This window comes from Sinocyclocheilus rhinocerous, unplaced genomic scaffold (assembly GCF_001515625.1).
Source record: "Sinocyclocheilus rhinocerous isolate Xijiao unplaced genomic scaffold, SAMN03320098_v1.1 scaffold3173, whole genome shotgun sequence".
Lineage (NCBI taxonomy): Eukaryota > Metazoa > Chordata > Actinopteri > Cypriniformes > Cyprinidae > Sinocyclocheilus > Sinocyclocheilus rhinocerous.
In genome coordinates this window covers 272,118-292,769 of record NW_015665376.1, presented here as the reverse complement: position 1 = coordinate 292,769, position 20,652 = coordinate 272,118, and the positions used below count along the sequence as shown (strand labels likewise).

Below are 20,652 nucleotides of genomic sequence, written 5' to 3'. Positions count from 1 at the left end.
AGTTTGTTTGTGTAATTTACAAGTTTGTCTTGATACATTTCATTAAAACCAAAAGAACAACAGAGCTCCTCTATAAAACAGACACTTTAAGATTAAAGTGAAGAAAAACATGTTTAATAGGAAACATGCGACCGTTTTACTCTCTTCTTGCACCTTAAGACACAACGAAGGGGCCCTCGGCCCCTCGAAATAAACATGTAAGAGATGGAAATAGAGAATGAATAACATTACAGGTGTGTTAACAATTATGCCAACCTGTAAAAATTTACTGTACTGGGAAATGGGCCAAATACTTAGAAATGTTTTTACAGTGCTGTTCCTCTGTGGTTCATTTCTCCATCAGGGTGGTTTCTTCAGCACATGACTTGATTTGGAGGATTCCAAATGTTTAAATGTGATTCCTCTACACTAAAAAACTGGAGTGTAAGAATGTGCAAAAATACTTATTTTTATTATTGATTAGTCAGGGTGTTGTGAACCACTAGTCCGTCACGGAAGTCTGTATAATTAGTAGCAAGCGACCACAGTTGATTTGAATGATAATTTATTTGTCCAGTGATTTTGATGAAACATAATAATCAAAAAAATATAATAATTTTTGATATTTTAACGTAGTTATTGTTTTGTAATATCAAGTCTTCCAATAAATGCCGCCATCTAGTGAGTCTTTAAAGTATAGCGCCCAAAAATGGTAGTACATTACAGTTTGTTCAACAAGATGTTTATTCCATTAAACTAATGGGCTATCATTATATTGGCATGCAATAACATTGCTGTATTGTTTATTTTTCTTTTTGCTTTATGTTAGATACTTATACTTTTCTGGCTTCAGTAACATTTACAGTAATTTCACCAGAAAACAAGAGTTTTGTTATTTATTACATTTGCAGGAATTCACATGCATTGCAATGCAGTGTATTAGTGTAGATAAATGCTTTATATTGTATTTATGGAGAAAAAAGTGACATTGTGCAAAAGAAAAAAAAATTAATCTGTACTTTCCGTACATAGCAATTAAATTTTGGCCACATTTTATGATAATTGAGATGCATTAAAGCATAACCATGCAAGCAGAAAATCAAATAGAATGTTCAAGCAGCAATGAATTGAATGTTTAAAATGACTAATATATGTATTTTAATAATATTTCAATATTATAAATCCTCTCTTAGTCTTATAATTTGAATAATAGTTTGGTGTGTTGAACTATGTCTGACGAATCTCAAAAATCTATCTAATCTGTCTACTCGATGGCTTTGTTGCCTCCAGGCCTTTTTGGTCGGTCGGGTTTTTCATATTTTTTGGTTTCAGAGTCCTCTTCATCATCCTTCCTTTGGTTTCCATAAAATATCATTATCAGCCTTGGGAAACATCTGTAAGCGTAGTAGTCCACTGGTCCTCTCAGCTTATTGTTGTCGAGACGAATGTAGCTCAACATGTTAGGGTTGCCAAGATCCAGTGATGGACACATCAGAGAGATATTCAGATCTGCAAAGAGACATAAGCCATTATTAGAATGATAAGTTTGAGTAAAGTAAGAATGCAGTTAACATTTCTTGAAGAGACCTTCATGTTTTAGTCTACAACATTTGTACCTTTGAGTTCGATCCTACCTTTAAAGTCATTGTGGTTTAGATAAAGATGTTCCAAGGTCCTGGGGACAAAAAACGGGTTTGAAGAGCTGGTTATGGCCCAAATGGAGCTCCATCAGTTTGGACAGGTTAAAGGCATTGTATGCAACGGATTTGAGTTTATTGTGTGGCATGCGAAGGGACAGAAGATTAGGAGTCTTCTTAAAGTAGCCCGCCGGTATGGAGGCGATTGAGTTGTTTTCCAGCGATATCTGCTGGATCGATTCTGGAAGGTCTGCTGGCATGGATTTGAGCTTATTGTTGCACATGTTGATTTGCATGAGGCTCTTCATGTCAGATAGGATCTTTCCTTTAATACCTGCGTCTGTTAGTCTGTTGCTGCACAAATCCAGCACTGTAAGTTTCGTAAGCTTGCGTGTGGCGTCTGCTGGTATCTTTGAAATTTTATTAAAGCCCAGATGAAGCCTTTTAAGGGTTTTTGGCAAAGGAGAAGGAATGTCTTCCAGATTATTATGCTCAAGGTGTAACTGAATGAGTTCTTTGAGTATACTAAAGACATCTTTATCCACCTTAGATGATTGGAGCTTGTTGTAGCTGAGGTTGATTTCCCTCAGGGACGTGGCGTTAATGAAAGGCTTTGAAGTTATATCTTCTATGTCGTTATGCTGAATGTACAAGTGACGAATGTGTCTTGGGATGCTGGGAACGGCCTTGAGTTTTCGGTGGTCACAATACATGGCAATAGGATAGGACGAGGGGCAGAAACACTCGCTGGCACATTCGTACGAATACATTAGAGGTACAGAAAGTCGAGGATCTTCAGGCAAAGAGTAATCCGTGTCGTAATCCAAATAGTTGGCTTCATAGTCTTGAGAAAGTACCAGAACTCCAGAAAGCAAAAGCAGAGACAGTATTGTCAGGATGTGTGATGGTGTCATGGTATAATGTGCTTTTCCTATTTATCTGTTTGGAACAGACACAATGAAGAATTATATTTTGATTATTAGAACAAGTTTATTAGGAATGCTAATGCTAAACCGTGTTTATTCCCCTCCCAGTGTATTTTAGAGTGTTTTTATGCATTTAGGTATGACTGCCTTAATTGTACTGAAGTAATCAATATAATAGTAATATCTTCAATATTTTATTACAAAAATATTGAATTTAGACTGGTTCCACAAAGAAACGGAAATAGAAATGTGAATAGAAAGTGATCACAGCAGAAATAATCCAAAATGAGAGTTTTTATTCACGTTTTTGCTCTGCTTAAGCGGTTTGGTACTTTGACAGAAGACTAAACACCTCTAATTGCACATACTTTGGGAAATATGACATTTTTCTGTAAATGTTGATATTTGTTTAGCATTCTCTTCTGTTGTAATGTCTGGGATCAATTATCTCAGCAGGGTTTTTACTGTGCCTGTTGAAGGTGAAACCTCAGTGGTTGACTGACCTAGTATGAATATGTATTTGTTTTTTTTTCTCACTTCTAAACACAAACAACCATTTTGGAGAGGCGGACACTCCCTTGCAATATGAAAGAACTCTGTCTTCTTGGATTATTATTTATATTTGATGTAATATTCTCCTACACTTAAAAAATTTAGTTTGGTCATAGTTATAATATGAGCTGGCAAAGCAGCTAGAAAAGTGATCCAAAAAATACAGCGAGTTTAAATTTTTTTATTTAATTTAACTACTGTAACTGCTCAGTATGACAACGTTTCTCTCTGTAGCAATTTTCTTGTCTTCTGCAGAACTTTGACAGGTTGGTATGCTGGCTATGATTTTAATGTTTCTCCATTAAATAATGACTTATTCTGTAAATTTGAAGCTCGTTTTCATTAATCAATCATAGTAATCTCTTTCATAGCTGGAAACCACATCTGGAGGAATGTTTACATTTTAATTGGCCCTTTGAACGTGAGAAAAGACTTGCCTAGTTAAGCGAATTTTTCAAATTCTGAAATGAACTATTTCTCCTTATACTAAGTTTTAGATATAAAAAGGTTTTATATGCATTGGCATTTAACTATGGAACTTGACTTTGGCATGTAGGGTTGCTAAAACTTAAAGGGGTCATATGATGCTGGTAAAAAGAACAGTATTTGGTGTAATGAAATGTGTTTATGCAGGGCTCTACAGTGCGACCATTTCAGTCGCATTTGCGACTGAAAACTACTGCGTGCGACTATGAACATTTTTTAGGAGCACCAGTGCGACTGACCCGATCATCATCATACTTGTGATTGTGAAATCTTCTCACATCGTGACGTAGACATGTGGGGTGTGTTAGAACGAGCCGTTTTAGGTAGGTGTGGCTGACTCTTAACTTTTATAAAGAATATTTCTTTGGATTTGAGACTTTAGTCTTTGCAACTTTACAGATCTTCTTTATGCACCAAGAGCTTGTAACACTCCAAAGAGAAAGGAAAAATTGAAATCGCATCATATGACCCCTTTAAGAGGAATATGAATATACTTCTATTTATAGTAATGCTCAATTCATTTCGCAGACACGAATGCGAATGATATCAAATCTGACACAAATCAGAATTAAAGTAACTCCCTTGATTTCGTTACTCAGCCTTATATAGTGTACGATCTTTAAAATCATGATGTCATACCTGTGGGGTTGTTATTCTCTCAGTGGGAGGCCGAGTGAGATTGTGAACACTGAGCGCCCAAGATGAAACCCAGCAGCAGGAGACCCCTTCAGCTTAAACGATGTTGCCTAAAGCGGGGAAATGTTTTTCTCCTGGGACGAGCGTGAAAGGTTTACCTCTGTGGTTTCCCCCGCAGCAGCATCAGCCGTTTCGGGAGAGATTGAGATCTGCCTCTTTTACTGTGGAAGTGATTCTGGAAGCGTTTGGTTGCATGTGTTCGCTGACCTCAGTAAAGCCTCGTGGTCTCATCTGATTCTTCTTTTCCCCTTTTGTTGAGTTGAGGTGAGGTTGAAGTTTCCAGACATAATTCTGGAAGGAATAGCTTAGTATCCAGTCCACATTATTGCATGTGGACAGTAAAAATTTAACCCAGACTCATAACAGGTGTTGCACTAGTGCGGCTAATGTTATGCAAGATTTAAAGTGTAATATTAAAACTATATAATAAATATTATGCTATATACAGTATGTATATAGTAAATGAAAACCAGAACTAGCCAGTGTTCCTCCAAAATTTTTTATTAAGTGAGAAGGAAGATGACAGTCGGCAAAACTGGCCTAAAATGCATTGGCGATGATTAAGTGGGTTCAATTGAATTGGTTTAGACATTTCTAGCTCACTTTATGGAGGCCTTCTGCAACATGACTACTTTTTCCAGTGCTTGTACTGCATCGGAGTTAAACCACAGACGGTCTCTCATGACCCGTCTACAGAGTGGCGTTTTTTTCAGAGTTGGCTAGACAGACCCCTTAGCACTCATTCTGTCAGCTGGAAGATTTGTTTTTGCTGCTACCCACATGGCAGACACTGAGAAGTCTCTGCATCATGAATGCTACTGCGGGTTGAAAAAAAAAAAGAACAGTCAGGATTGCGATCCCAAGAGGTTCTTTTGGGCCATTTTTGTGAGGAAGGGGGTGAAAACGGAACAAAATGCGTTGGCAAGCCATATTTTTCGGTCTTTGATAAACGTAGCCTGGCTTATTTGTTGTCAAAATGTGACTTTACCATGCAGGCTTGGGAAAGATGAGCAGTTGCATGCAATCTACTCAAGCATGGGCAACGCTCTTTAGCAATGTGCAAATATTAGGATGACTTCTGGGGAATATGCAAATGTACATATGCATTGCATTTTAATTGTCACACTTGTGCTTTCTTGATTAGGAATTGCGAATATACGTTTGCAGTCACATTTGAGTTTTCACCGCAATGCTTACATACCTATTGATCTTAATGACCTATTTTTCCAGTTAAATAAATGTTTTACTGTTGACTGACACAAAAGTAGTCTTGGTGTAAACACCATTTGTCATAGTTTTACCTGCATGCAAGTACCATGATTTATATTTTATGGACCATTTGAACCTTTTTAAAACTGAATCCACAAATGTGTGTCTGAACAAAACAGTATTTAGAGATTTTTTGGAAAATGTTCCAGAGGAGGGAAGTGGTCTGGTGGCCTTCTTGAAATAGGCTGATAAAAACAAGCTGGGTGGTTGTTTTCTGTCTTGGTTCAAAGGTATTTACTCTGGAGGGAAATTGGATGGGGGAAAAGCATGAGGTGTGTGTAAAAAAGTTCTAAACTAGACCTAGAATCAGTTCTTCATAGTTATGTGCTCACATTTTACACAAGCTTACTTTGCGTTTGCAAGAGTTCAGCCTCATGTACTATTTGAGACCCTAAGGCCAATTACTAGCTAAAAAAAAAACCCTTAACATTGAAGAACGAGTTTGATAATTTGATTAATCTGAAGCATCAAACTACAGTAATATCTGATAATATCAGATATTTCATAATGATTGATTCATCACACAAGTGGAAAAATTACTGTGCAGAATTGTTCACATCTGAGGGTTTACGCTGATTGTGATGTATTAGTGTAGCTTTAAACCATTTTAAATCTGTGTCCGAATCCCTCAGGTGTTTTCTGGGGCTCAGAGATCCTAAATGATCCAAACCTGTTGTGAGTTTTTTTGGAGACGCCGGTATGCAAGACGTGGCAGCAGCAAATCAGGCCAACCTGAAGATTTGTTCCATATGTTTCCTGAGCAGAGCCTCTCTCTCTCTGTAGCCTCCACCCCTCTATGTTGTTTTTTCCCCCCATCTTAACCCGTTCAGACCCAAAATTAAGTTTAAGGGACACAAAATAAAAAATTAATCAGCTCATTTTTGATTGTTAGTCTAATCACATCTAGCAGTTTTGCTGTAGTATATCATTCCTTTTTACATTGAGACCCACTATCCCCAAATTTTGAAGTTGAGCTACAATTACATTATCCAGGACTGGTTCGATTTCTGTAGGACTAAAGAGTTGCCATACTTCATTCCAAAGAATTTTTCCCAAAGAAAGCATTCGTTATAGATTGAATTAACAGCATCCAATTAACTAAAATAGGAAAAAAGTTTATAAATGGCTTTCAGAATGGCTGTTACTTGGAAACCCTTTTTGACGTTCAAATTTTTTTCAATTGTATACAGTAATTATACAGTATTAAACAGAGCTGTGCAATTAATCGAAATACAGTTTGGATTTCGATTTTGGCCTCCAGCGATTTGCGCTTTCGCTCCTCCATAAAAGCCCAAACTTCACGTGCAAATCAGTAAATTCATATAACATGACTTTCACAAAATGGGATTAGCCTGATTTATTAAAGTTTATTAGATTTATTTGTGTATTTAAAACTTAAGTTGTACCTCAGGAGGCTTTCTGTGCATGTGCTCTGACACGGAAATGAACATGGACATGTAAATTCAACTTTTAGCTTAAGGTGCATGCTTAAATGGTCAAATACAAAAAACATACAAAATACAAAAATGTGTCTACTCACATTGGTGATCATTCACGTAAACCCTCGTCGGGTATGTCTTAAATGGTTAGTTCAGTCAAAAATGAAAATTAGGCTGCGTTTCACTCACCCTCAAGTCATCCTAGGTGTATATGACTTTCTTCTTTCAGACGAATCCAGTCGGAGTTATATTAAAAATTGTCTTTGATATTTCAAGCTCTATCGTTGTACTCAGCGGGTGTTGCATTCCTTCGGTTCAAAAGACGTGAAATAAAAAGCACCCTTCCACAAAAAAAAGTGTCTCACACGGCTCCCGGGGGTGAAGCAATGCAACACCCGCTGAGTACAACGAAACAGCTTGAAAGATCAAAGACAATTTTTAATATAACTCCGACTGGATTCGTCTGAAAGAAGAAAGTCATATACACCTAGGATGACTTGAGGGTGAGTAATTTATGGGCTAATTTTCATTGTTGGGTGAACTAACCCTTTAAGTCAACAGTGAAGTTGAGAATGAAAATACATGCGTAACAGTAAATTAGATCCGTGCAGCTCTTAAAGTGACAACAGGCTAATATTCCTGCTGCTGACTTTGTGCTTAATATTAATCAAACAACAAAAGACAAAGAATTGACTGAAGGACTTTTGTAGCTTTAATAAGAAACATAAGATGTTAAATTCTTACAATGAAGACTATGCTGTTTTATTTTACATTCGATTATTAAATTTCTGTTAGCTGAATACTTCAGACTTGCATAAAAAAACTTTAAGCACTGTTTGTTTAATTTGTATCTTTATTGTATTTGTCCTTTGTTTTTTTTTGTCTTTATTGTATTACTGTTTAATTTTTTATTGTTTTTTACTTAAATGAGTTACTCTAGTATTCTGCTGTGGTATCGAGAAGTGTGAAATTTCTCTGCTATCTAAAATGTAGATGTCATAGCAACATTATTTACAGAAAATATATATTTGATATATATTGCTATCTTTAAATAAATCACTCGTATAAAGTTTTGTGGCCCACTTATAATCGTGTTAAATAATCGTGATTACAATATTGACCAAAATAATTGTTATTTTTGCCATAATCGAGTAGCCCTAGTTAAACATAATGAATGAACATGATTTCAACAAAACATCACTATCGCCTGGCTATATTAATCCCAGTCACTATTTATATTCCAGTTGCTGCAGTGATTTTTCCCAATCCTTACACAAGTCTTCATCTGCTGTGTTTTTTTTGTCTTATTGCCGGACAGATTCTGAGGCCAACCAGATGTACTGTTTTATTTTTCTTTATTTTTCTAAAGAATCTGAATTGGAAACAAATAATACAGCACCGCTGGCTAAGAAAACACTTGTTGCAAGTACAGTTTTGCAAATGTCAGGGACAGTGTTGTGTAAACTGTAACCAAACCTGTGGTCCATACAGATCGATTTTTCAGAATTTCTGTGATCTGACAAGAATGTCCATGTCCAGTATTTCAGAGAAAACACTGGCAATGAATAAAAAGTTATATAATGTAAATTTAGCATGCAATATTAATTTGTTGTTATCGCAAAAACTGGTAATAAGCACCATGTGAATAATGCCCGTTCTCTAAATTACAAGAAGTAAAACAATAAACAAACTGGCCTTGTACATTTTATTTATTTATTTTTAATTCTAGACAGTTGTACCTTATAAGCAAAAATTATTTAGAGACCTTTAATACATGGGTACAAATTTATTTAGCACCTGATCTGAAAATATGCAATTAAAACCCCTCTTCTGTCTTTATAATGTCGAAAAGATTTCAATATAAACATTAATAATGAAAACCTATGTAACTATTACACACAGTGTAGTTGATTCTGTCTTTACTGGAATTCAAAGTCTTCGAAATCCTCACCAAATTCAAGTAACGAATCTGTAGCCACTGTGGATACTCGTGGATTTTGGATAAATTAAGTTCTGTACATCACCAAGAGGACATGAAATGATCATTTATTACATTAGGATGAAGTTCATGACTAGTTATAATGCTGCCCTCCAGTGGCAAGATGGTGCACGCCGGTACCGTTTCACTCACTTTCTGTGGTTACCCAGTTGCACCGAATTATGGCTGGAAGCGCACCGAAAAGTGGGTGGCTGAATCTCCCAGTATTTCACTGGATTTGCATATAAACTGATCCTAGTGTAAAGGGCTTTCTTAGCCCGGGTTCTAGAAGGGCAAAAGTCATTTACTCCAATGTAAGTGATGCTGTTGGCATGTAAGTACACCACCTAAAAGAGGAAGTGAAGTTGATTCAATCTCTGTACGCATCATGTTTCAATAGCGTGCATATTTGTGTTTTACCTGCAAATATTTCAGGTTGTTCAAGCCTGGAGGAACTTTCTTCAGTTTATTGTTATCCAGATGAATTTCTCTGACTTTGGTAATAGCAGCGAAACTTCCGTTTTCCACGTACTTGATTTGATTGAAGTCAAGCCACAGCCTGTAAAAGTCACTTGTCATTAAGTTGTGTTCTGTTTTTACCCACAAGGGGAAGTTTGTTTACCTTACCTTTGTAGACTTTTTAATCTTAAAAAATCCTCTGACTCCACTTTGGCAATCTTGTTATAGTCCAAGTGAAGTTCAGTGAGGGAAGATGGCAGATCTGTGGGATTTAGATTAATAAACATCTCAGTTATGAGACTTGTGTGCTCACACTGAAAAACATTTGGTGTAGAAACTGTTTTCACTCAGAAACGGCAAGTAACACGTTTAACATTTTAATTTTGAAGTAGAAAGACCGTAATAGTATTGTTAGGGCTACATTACATCAACAAATTTGTAAGCACTTTGTCTTATGAGACCCAGATCCTTTTTAAGACTTTTTTTTTTTTCAGGTGCAAAAGCCTTTTGATTTTCATAAAACATGCTAATACTTACCTTTAGGGATAGCTGTAAGCCTTGCTTCAGCTATTCTCAAGTAGAGAGTCGCCATGTCGTCAAAAGCCCCTGGTTCAATCCCGCTGTTTGCAATTGGATTTGCACTCAGTTCTAGAGATGCAAGAAAAGGGAACCACTTGTTTTTCTAAGCAAATAGTTATTTACATAGAAAAATGTGACTTAAAGAGTCATGGATCACTCCTTGTTGGGTTTGAACCAGAAGCATTTTGGTTGCCAGTCGTATTTTTAACTATAACACCATATTATCCCATATTCTCAGATGAATCTCTGTAATTTGTAAATGCAGATCATAATGTAGACACTAGGAGGCAGAGTGTTCTTTAGCTGTAAATTACCGGAGAAACATGGAGATCAGTTGATTGAAGTGAGCTTGTTCTTGTCAGACATAAATAGTATGTAAGATCATTTATCTCATTATATAACCAGTTTTAACGAGGTCATGATGGAGAGAACAGAGGGAATAGGATCGGGAAATGAAGCAAGTCTTACATCTCAATGTGTTGAAGCAAGTGCGCTAACTGCTTAGCATGACTCAGACCCTGTTTATTTAAAAATCATCACTTAGGAGACCTACCTAAAACATTTAGGTCTTGCATTCCTCTAAATGCTCCTTTTGGAAGTCTGCTGATCTTGTTGTCGTGCAGTCGCAGTGACTGAATGCTCGTGGGAAGGTTCTCAGGCATTTGTGTCAGCAGGTTGTATGACAGGTGGAGAATCTTGAGTTTGTTCATGTTGCGAAAGGCCTTTGGGTGGATTTTTGATATCTGGTTATTGAGCAGAAACAGGGCCTGCGAAAATAGAAGGGGAAATAACAAAAGTACATTGCATGAATGGATATAGCCATAAACATATCCGCCATTTTTAAAACAGAATTGTAATCAGTGCATTTTACAGCTTGGATGCATTTTTATGGGTCTTAAACACTAGTTTTGTGTGATGTATTGAATGTTGTTGCATATTAAAATAAATGTCTGAAGTTATTGGACATAGTTATAGGCATTATCTATTTGACTACAGAGTTTTTTTTGGGCAATTTCTGCTGTTATTGCACATCAAATATGAAGTATTCTTTGTAGATGACATAACCACATCAATACAAACATAGTTCAAATCTGTTAAAAATGCTTCTTGACACGCAAAGTACTGGACACTAAAAACACATTCAGGTTCCTGTAACATTTTATGTATATATATATATATATATATATATATATAATGTTTTATTTATTTATTTTTTGGCAGACAAATAACTAAATTATTGGATAATTAGTTCTGAATATTCTGGAATTTTCTGGAAAATCTGAAAATAATTTTGTGTGATTGTTTACAAGATATAGGCTCTTTTTTATTATTCTTGGTATTTTATTCCCTTTCTAGCTTTCTTGCTCAGCAAGAACATTTAACCATTTTACCACTAACCATGAGCAAATATTCACCACAAGTATGAAACAGTCTGCAATAAATGCAAATATCAATAACACTCAAATATGCATCCAGCATTCCACATAATCCCGCTACACTGCATGTCTCCAGATGGCCTTGTGTAAACCCAGTATAAGAACACAACTCTTAAAATGCCCTAAAAGCATTTAACGAGGGTGTTTACTGCTCACATAGAGATTATCCAAGCCTTTAAAATCGTCTTCCTTGATTTCTGTGATGTCATTGTTTTGGAGATCGACGAGCAACGTGTTTGCAGGAATGTCCTTTGGCACCTTGGTCAGACCTATAAAGACAAAAAGAAAGAAAAAAAAAAAGAAAAATCATTCTCATTAAGACCGATTCAAAATGTTCAATTGCCTCAAACAAGCTGTTCATCTTAAATGATTCATGTGAGATTTTATATACTATATATTAATATACTTATACCCTATTGTTTATTATGGGGATGTGCAAAGCTGCCCATTTTTGTGGGCTGCCTGAAAGACTAGTTGACAAATTAGTCTTAAGGAAACCCTTTGTAATTATAATCTCGATCAGATGCGTTTCTTAGACGTGTTCTTGCATTCAAAAACAGCAAGACAGAGCTCAGTGGGACCTAACAGAACGCAGGCGTCTTAAGATACTTTTTTAAAATAATCTTTTTTTTTTATTTTATATCATTTTATTTTATCTTTTATTTGGTCTGCTTGCTTATGGAAGTTTGCTTTTGCCACAGGTAAAAAAATAAAATAAGGTAATTGTGACTTTTTATCTTATAATTCTGACTTCTGACTATTCTGACTTTTTTCTCTGTTAATTCCATCTCGCAATTCTGTTTTTTGTGTAAAAAATAAGGTAATTGCGGCTATATCTCACCATTCAGACTTTTGTTCTCAAAATTGCGAGTTCAGAATTGCAAGATAAAAAGTTGCAATTATCTTTTTTCTGCCATTTGTTGTATTCCACGGCAGAAACAAGCTTCCATATTTCCTTAATGCATCTTAAGATGTCTGTCTTAATGTGTATTTGTATTAAAATATGCTGTTAGTGCATTAAATAAAACATCAAAACTAAATTGTAAATTGTAACTTTTTAATACAAGTTGACCTCATATGACCTCAAGTTGACCTCTAAAATGACTAGTCAGTGACTGGTACCTTCTTTGTTGTTTAAAGTAGTATGATGAAGTTCTTACCCTGATCTGAACACTGCAGAACTTTCTTTGAGCACCGACACCCTTCGGGACAGTCCGAAACAAAGTTATCATCATAATTGTCGTAATGGTCATCGTCGTCATCATCATAGTCACCCGCATCTTGTTGCATGATGTCATGATGCTTGATGAAATCCATGACATTGATAGGCATGTATGGTTTCGTGTGACATAACGTCAGCAGGGTGAGTAGTAAAAGTACCTTCATGGTGCAGCTGTAGTCATAAATGGTTTAGCCCTGCGAATATGAACACAAGTGCTTTGTCAAATTTAACATTTTGGCATGCAAATGTTACATTGTTTTGTATGTTTCACAGGATGAAAAAGAAAAAAGTGGACTGGATCCCAAGTGTCCTGATTGGATTATTAGTGAGCATCACAATGAAATGGGCCAATAGGAATTGATGACAGGTTAAAGAAAGTTATATTCTAATTAAATGACTTACGTAGTACTTCACAATAACTACAGATGCTCCTGAAATATCATTACCCTCATAGTTGCGCAATATTTTGGGGGTTATTTGATTGTTACTCAGTTTTTTCTCTAGCTGCACAATATTGAATCAGATTCAGTTCAGTAGCATTAATAATTGTGAGGGCAAAATGTAAATAATTGCTGTAATTGTTTGTAAAAGAAGTTCAAATGAACCAGGTGCACTTGTACAATTGTTTATAGAGCAATCTTGTTTATGGACGCCTTAGTCATCAACATGTAAGACGGTGGCTCACAGTTTATAGACATTTAAAAATTAAACACTTTGTTTCTGACACCATCCACAAGACATTTGATCAGAAATCTAACTCATTTGGTATGATTTTTGCATTTGGTAACATTTTATTGTTTTAAATAGAAAAGAAACTTTAGAATTCTCCTTTCGCCGTGAATAAAAAAACTGTTTTGTGATGTTTTAAAACACCTGAGATCATGTTTAGAGAAAGTTGCATGTTACTGGGTTGCTCAGCATCTTGAATGATGAAGAATTAATCTGTAAATGTTTCACCGCAGCACTTTTAAGTGAATTTGTACACTCCCGATTAATATAATATGTTGTCTGGTTTATTCAAACATTTCTTTGAATGCATGTATATGAAATGTATATGAAATGGAGCTTCGCACAAACCTAATGAGGTGAAATCACTCTTCCATGATCTAGAATTAGATAAAAACAGCATACCTGATGAATCTGTGTAATCCTTCTTCAAGTAAGCCTCCAGGGGTGAGATTTGGTCCTTAAATGCAGCGTTCACAAAAGCTTGAAAGGTGGCGATAACACTCGTCGAAGCATGAGATCCTTGAATGAATGGGGATGGAAAAGATGCTGCTGGTTCAAGGAGCAGATTGGGAATAAGGGGTAGGAACGGTACGCAGCTCTGCTGGATGCTTAACTAGCACTGAACACTCATTGTTACCGGCCGTATGTTTCTCATCAGTACTTGAAACTTGGGCAGTTTTGTACGGCTAAATTTTCAATGGCCAGTGTGGGATATTCTCACTCTTTACATTGCCAATGGGTGGTCTCTATTTTATATGACCTTTGATGTATTTAAATATTTCAGAGTGCATAATATTGCATAATTTGTGGAGCTATTTCTGGGCTTCTGTTTTTAGATAGAACATTAAATCTTGTTATGTAATGGTTTGATAGTGATGTAAAATGCTAGATGAAAATAGCTTTTCACTTTTTATCCTTAGTTTATATTGGGAAATATAAATAAAAAACATCAACTCAAATTCTTAGACATTAAAAAATCTTTCTGCTTTTCTTGACATGAATCCCATCAGACAATGTAGAATGATTGATTGATTCAACTGCCAGAAACAGCAATAATTCACAAATTACATCATTCACTTTTTAGGAAGAGAAATGCATGTTATCATGACTAAATCATTCTTTGAATCAATGTTCATGGTACAAAATCTTGTAATTCCCAAGTCATGGGGGACCTTTAATCTAAACCTAAATGTTGGATAATAACTATTCCAGACGGTGCTATTTGCTTACAGCAGCACAAAACGAGACCCCTCTCTATTCACTGGGCAGTACTTGTGGCGCCACATATGCTTGGGTTTGGCTGGGGGTTTTGAGATGATGGAAGTTCCTATGTCTCATGTTTTCTCCCTTCATTCTCCTGAGTCTCACTGGCCGGCATTCCTTCCGAAATGATAACCAACCTCAAACCAATAAATGTTTGTGGTATGTGGAGTTGGTGCCGTAAATTAAAAGGATGTAGATACTATTACCGACACTACATGTGAGGGTGAACCGGTTCAGGAAAGGTAGAAATGTGTGCTTACGTGTTTCAGAAAGAGTGATGAAATACCAATAATTTCCCTCAGTCTCTCTCTAATTCTTTGTCTTTCACGGCCACAGTCTTATTTGTTGTAATGTTATGACGTGCAGAACCATGTTGGAAATATCTCGACCTTGAAAACACTTGTGCGGCCTTGAGACATGTTGGTGGTTTTCCACAGCTTTGCTGTTTTACGTTTCTTTTTCTTACCCCACAGTTTTTTATTTGTTTTAAGCATAAACCTTAAAACAAGTTCTTTGCCAATGGGGTAAAAAAAAAACTTAATTCAAGATAAATTGATATCAAGTTTTAATATGTTACATAAGTAAATTTGCGATATAAATACTGATGTGACTAAAGCCCCGTTCACACCAAGAACGATAACTATAAACATAGAGGAGAAACAATAATGTACAGTATGTGGAAAATAATGTGTTTTTTTAACTTTAAACCGCATAAACACATTTCATTACACCAAATACACAAAATAATGTTCTTTTTAGCAGCATCATATGACAACTATAACGATAAAGACAAAGAGAAACGATATCGTTGGAATCACTTTGAAAATGATTTTTCTCCAGCTGATGAACAATAAAAAATTGACAGCCAATCAGAATCCATCCTGCTGTAACGAGCTCAAGAATTTAAAGCGGCAGACGCATGTGCGCTTGGAATAAACAGACGATATCGTTCGCTGGTGTGGATGCTAATATCGTTATCTTTATAGTTATCGTTCTTGGTGTGAACGGGGCTTAAAGGTTTTTTTGGAAAATGACAAATACTACTAGAATTGTTTGTATACATGTATATGTATCTGCTTTCTTTGTTTGGCAGTTGTGTCTATGGCTACATGTGAGAGTGAATCGGTTTAGGAAAGGTAGAAATTGATCGATGTGCTTAAATGTTTCAGAGGGATGAAATACCAATAATTTCCCTCAATCTTTCTCTAATTCTTTTGTTGTTCACGCCTTCAATCGTATTTGTTGTAATGTTATGATGTGTGGGATCTCGTTGGTAATGTCTCGACCTTGCAAACACTTGAGATATGTTGGCGGTTTTCCACAGCTTTGCTTGTCCTCTAAATATAGAGCAAGATTTAACTGTACCCAGACACTAGGAGGGGGTGGTTCAGCTGTTGTTTATTTACCCCTCAAAATAAGATTAAATAAAAGCCATGTGACTAGTATTTGAGTCATTGATGCCATGGATAACTTCATGGAAAGCTTCTGAGATAATTCTCCTTCCAGGCTTTTTTTTGTTTTTGTTTTTTTGTTTGTTTTTTGTTGTTTCGCAGCCTAAAATCAGTGAAACCCCAGTTGCATTTTTCAGAAATCGTCCACATTTCGTTGGCGATGATGGAGTGAGAACTCAAAATCTTAGAAGAATCTCAGAAGGAGCGGAAGACTATGATGTCATAGTCAGATCATTTACAGGGGTCGTTAATGTGTTTCAGTCTGCAGTGATTCCATTAGCACAAGACTTCTGTTGAACGTTTATAGAGCACAGATGTTTTATACGGGGATATTTTGAGGAAGAAAGACAATAGACATTTTAGGAAATCTGTGTATGTAATAGTTTAATTTAACACTCACATTTGGATAAAAGGAGTGATAATGTGAATAAAAAAATACATAGGAAAAGTTTTTATTGAAGCTGTATTGGTTTTCTCACTGAATTCTAAACTAGGCAAATACAAAACTGTATGTATATCTTTCAATTATATATCACAGTTCTCTCAGTAGCAAACGTCCTTATTGGTCCTGTCTTAGTAAAAAAAATGCATTATGTAAGCAGGTTGATTTTGGCTGCTTTCTTTTATAAACACTTAAAGCCAAGCATCCTGTTTTTCTTCACTACGACAGACAAACGTAATACTGTTATGACAAGAATAAGATCAATTTCAATGTAGAATACAAAGTTATAGTCTACTACTTTTTTTCCCTCTTAAACTATTATACAGTTGATTCATGCATCTTACAAAAACACGTCTAGACAGGCGTGAACAATGACAGCGTTCTGCCATGATCCTCGAGGCGGTGATCATGTTCAGTCTTATCTGACTTCTAAATAGAAGCTCATAAAAGCTAGTAAAACAAGACTGAGAATAAACATGCCAAACAGAGATTTAATGCAATTTTTGGGACAATTTTTCTTTTTTTGGGAGAAAAATGATAACTGCATGCTTCAGAAGGAATCAACTTAGATTAATGTTTACGGTCTTTAGTGGTTTTTAATAATAGCACAGAAGATTGCAGTTACTTAATCCTCTGAGGCTTTAACACAACACTAGAGTAGGAGCGGACGCAGGAGAAAGCCGTGGGTGGGATTTTCCGGGGGTCGAGGAAATTGTTCTCAAGGCGAAGGGCGACTAGATGAGAGTCATTCTCATTCAAGGGGTCACAGATGGCATCTTCTGATATGTGCCTGTTGGACATAGAAAATGTATCACAAATTGGGATGCATCAATACAGACTTTCTGTGTCGATACCGATTATGACATCTGCTGATACAGATACTGACTGATAGTTTGGTGGTTCTGCTTTTTTTATACCTTCAAATTAATAATTAATTACATTGTTTTAAAAGTAATTCCACAGGAGACCTTTTCTTCACACACAGCATGAATTTTGATGCTTTTTTTTATTGACAGGATATAATCAGCCTATATTATTGGGTGTTTTTAAATAACTGGACAAAGTCTGATAGCTCAAACAATTGCATTTATTGGCCAATGCTGATTGTCAGATTACATCCCTAATCTTGAATTAAGTTCTTACCACACTGGGAAGTTGTTTTTATTTGTATTAAACATAAACCTTAAAATTAAAACAAGTTATTTGCCAATTGTGAAGGAAAATAAACTTATTTCAAGATAAATTGTCTGAAGTTGCTTTGAAGCTATGTAATTTGTGTAAAGGTCACAGACCATTGTGCCACAGGTAATTATGACCAAATCATTGCTCTTTGCAGGAGGCAAGCAGTGTACCTTATTTTGTTGTTGTTAAGTCGTAGGAAATGTAACGTTGTCATCTCATTAATTCCCATGGGAATAGACGTAAGCTGGTTGTGGTCTAGACAGAGTTCGGTCATAGTGTTGAAGGTGCCAAAGAAGGACTCTGGCTCGATAGCGTCACCATCCAGCTTGTTGTAAGAGAGGTAGAGGTACTCCAGGCCAGGCTCCATGTGTGCGAACACGTATCCTGGAATGCGTTCGATCTGATTCCCGGCCAGCACCAGGTGAATCAGCGACTTTGGCAGAAAGGATGGAACCAGGTAGAAGTTGTTGTGCGAGAGATCTAAGGATTCCAGGTTCCTTTTAGACACGGTGAGAAAAGGTTAAGTGTTTAAAGGGGGGGGGGGGGTTCAGAAAGGGGTTTTCACTTCTAGAAAATGTACCACTTTTCAGTTCTTCCAAAGGACAATTGTGCTAAACGGTTGCGTTACTTTAGCATGCAATCTTTCAGGGCAAAAACATATTTGCTAAACACCAACTATTCATATGGAACCAAATGTCTACTATTTCAATTTTAATTTTTTTTCTATGCAAAATAGGCTTTTTATAAAACAAAAATGAGCAATATTTGCCTAAACATTGGTTTCGTTGTTAAACTTCTTGAGGACACACACCTGTGATTAATCCAGGCTAAAGGTGCAATACTTGACTCATCTAATTTATTATGTCTTAGCACAACGACGTTGATGTTTGTGGTGTGGTTGAATGCCGTTTCAGAGATTTCTTCAATCAGGTTGTTTTCAAGGTACAACTCCTAAGTATCAAAGAGATTATGAAGTAAATTGTACAGCTTGCTTCATTGAATAAAATAAACAGAAGCAGTTGTTACTTGACAATGCAATTAAATTTGACTTGAGCAGCTTCAAATTTTGGTTTGCCATAATTGCTGTTCAAATGCCACTGGTTTCCCACAGGTGCTGTAAAACCAGTGCTGGTTTATAGCCCACAAACTTGTATGCAGTTAAATGAACAAGATTGTTTGACAGCAATCTTGATTTCTTGATGTTCCTTAACTCCAGAAGTAGTTCTCTGTTTCGAAACTCACCAGTAGAGATGCAGGTAGGCCCTGAGGAATGGAACGGAAATGGTTTCTGCCTAGCCGAAGGTAAGTCAGCTCTTTCAGGGGCTTAAAGGCCTGTGGATTCACGTTACCTTCACTGAGCAAGTTCCCCTCCATTTCCAAAGTAACCAGACTGCTGAGACCTTCCAGGAATTATGAAGCAGTTTGTGAAAATATTGTGCTTTCATAGTACAACATTAGGTAAGGACCATTTCATGCTAGTATTAGTTGATTAAATGTCAGCATTTTATAGATGTTTTAATTATGCTAACCTTTTATACATAGCAATTTTGCGTAACTGTTTTACCTTCAAAGCTGTTTTCCTCAATTTCTTTTAGATTGTTCTCATTTATCTTGAGCTCCTGGAGTGTTGATGGGAGCTCAGAGGGAAATTGTTCCAGAAGGTTTCCATCCATGTACAGGCGAGACAGGAATTTAAGACCCTTAAAAGAAAGTCACATAAAAATCACGTCATTAATCTTTAGGTGTGAAAAATAAAGGTCACATACAATATGCTTTCGAATCCTTCAGTGGAAGTTTTCCACTTTGGCTTTCTGGCAATGCTTTGAATACTAATCTTGTGTTAATGCTTAAGTTAACTGAACAAGCGGCTGTTTGGAAACCATATGCCGAATCCATGTCTCTTATCGTATATCTGATCGTTACTCCAAGCTTTCTGATGAATTGACACATAGTCTTGGTACTGTATAAATAATATATATTTTTCAATACTTCATCATTTGTTCAGATGATGGGCATATTTATACTGGTTAGAGCCCAGTGAAAATAGGAAAGACTAGCATAGCATACCCTCTGTTGTTTCTCTTGAACACATGCCATGGAATTTTGTTTTTATTTGAAAGTCTGCAAAAAAAAGTGTCAAGTACAAGCAGGGTGCGAATTACGGGGGGGTTTGGGGGGGTCTGACCCCCCCAAAGAAGGCTTGATCCCCCCCTGATGGACGTCAAAACTAGATGTGGGGGGGTCGGATAGAAAGTAGGCTAACCTACTGCATAATATGGAGATTTACTTGTAAATATTAATATGTATTTCTATAGCTCTGACTGATTTTAAAAATGTAATTTTGGTAGCCCCTGAAATGGGTCGTATTGACAGTACCTGAGCGGTTGAAGAATACGCTACATCGCTCATTCAAAGACGTGCATTAGGGGTGCTCTGATTAGGATTTTTGAGGCCGATTGCAGAAAGCAGTATCTGCCGATACTGATTACCGATACCGATCTTTTTAAAGCCTTCTTTTTATCATTTATAACTATTTATAGTGATACTCCAATCAGGATTTTTAGACATCTGTGACCCTGGACCACAAAACCAGTCTTAAGTCGCTGGGGTATATTTGTAGCAATAGCCAAAAATAACATTGTATGGGGCAAAATTATTGATTTTTCTTTTATGCCAAAAATCATTAGGATATTAAGAAAAGATCATCTTCCATGAAGATATTTTGGAAATTTCCTACTGTAAATATATTAAAGGGGGTCATATGATGCTTTTTAAAAGATCATTATTTTGTGTATTTGGTGTAACAGAATATGTTGACATGCTTTAATGTTCAAAAAACACATTATTTTTCAAATACTGTACATTATTGTAGGTCCTCTATGCCCCGCCTCTCTCAAACGCTTCGTTTTCTACAAAGTCCCTCCTTC

General features: G+C 36.2%; 4 protein-coding genes across 8 annotated transcripts in view; 1 reads left to right on the top strand and 3 right to left on the bottom strand.

The window, feature by feature from the left end:
* The window catches only part of cenpp (centromere protein P), a 79,222-nt gene that overhangs the window by 35,368 nt on the left and 23,202 nt on the right, over window positions 1-20,652 (top strand). The gene's annotated exons all lie outside the window — the stretch shown is intronic.
* Window positions 1,169-4,430, bottom strand: omd (osteomodulin). Its single transcript, XM_016542374.1, is given in 4 exon segments — window positions 1,169-1,488; window positions 1,614-1,677; window positions 1,679-2,555; window positions 4,220-4,430. Coding segments are annotated over 3 exon segments (1,161 nt in total). The 5' UTR covers window positions 2,531-2,555; window positions 4,220-4,430; the 3' UTR covers window positions 1,169-1,243.
* On the bottom strand, window positions 8,724-13,941 carry LOC107731324 (asporin (LRR class 1)). Its single transcript, XM_016542375.1, has 8 exons — window positions 13,790-13,941; window positions 12,597-12,852; window positions 11,593-11,705; window positions 10,554-10,767; window positions 9,959-10,069; window positions 9,590-9,683; window positions 9,383-9,521; window positions 8,724-9,309 (listed from the first exon to the last, which is right to left on the bottom strand). The coding sequence occupies exons 2-8, from the start codon at window positions 12,820-12,822 to the stop codon at window positions 9,112-9,114; spliced, it is 1,095 nt and encodes a 364-aa protein (XP_016397861.1). The 5' UTR covers window positions 12,823-12,852; window positions 13,790-13,941; the 3' UTR covers window positions 8,724-9,111.
* Window positions 16,476-20,652, bottom strand: part of ecm2 (extracellular matrix protein 2, female organ and adipocyte specific) — a 17,416-nt gene continuing 13,239 nt past the window's right edge. For both annotated transcript variants that reach the window (XM_016542370.1, XM_016542372.1), the window contains exons 6-10: window positions 19,290-19,425; window positions 18,968-19,125; window positions 18,537-18,676; window positions 17,896-18,222; window positions 16,476-17,333 (exon numbers count right to left, since the gene is read on the bottom strand). In XM_016542370.1, the coding sequence (XP_016397856.1) occupies window positions 17,165-17,333; window positions 17,896-18,222; window positions 18,537-18,676; window positions 18,968-19,125; window positions 19,290-19,425 (930 nt within the window). In that variant the 3' untranslated portion in view covers window positions 16,476-17,164. The remainder of the gene's footprint in view (window positions 17,334-17,895; window positions 18,223-18,536; window positions 18,677-18,967; window positions 19,126-19,289; window positions 19,426-20,652) is intronic.

Bases quoted from the DNA above. Each gene is read 5' to 3' on its own strand.
- LOC107731324 (XM_016542375.1), bottom strand. From the start codon at position 12,822: ATGAAGGTACTTTTACTACTCACCCTGCTGACGTTATGTCACACGAAA. The intron at 11,706-12,596 runs GTAAGAACTTCA...TTGTCTTTATAG, and splicing joins TCTGCAGTGTTCAGATCAGG to GTCTGACCAAGGTGCCAAAG. The intron at 9,310-9,382 runs GTAAAACACAAA...TTCCTCTTTTAG, and splicing joins ACAACCTGAAATATTTGCAG to GTGGTGTACTTACATGCCAA.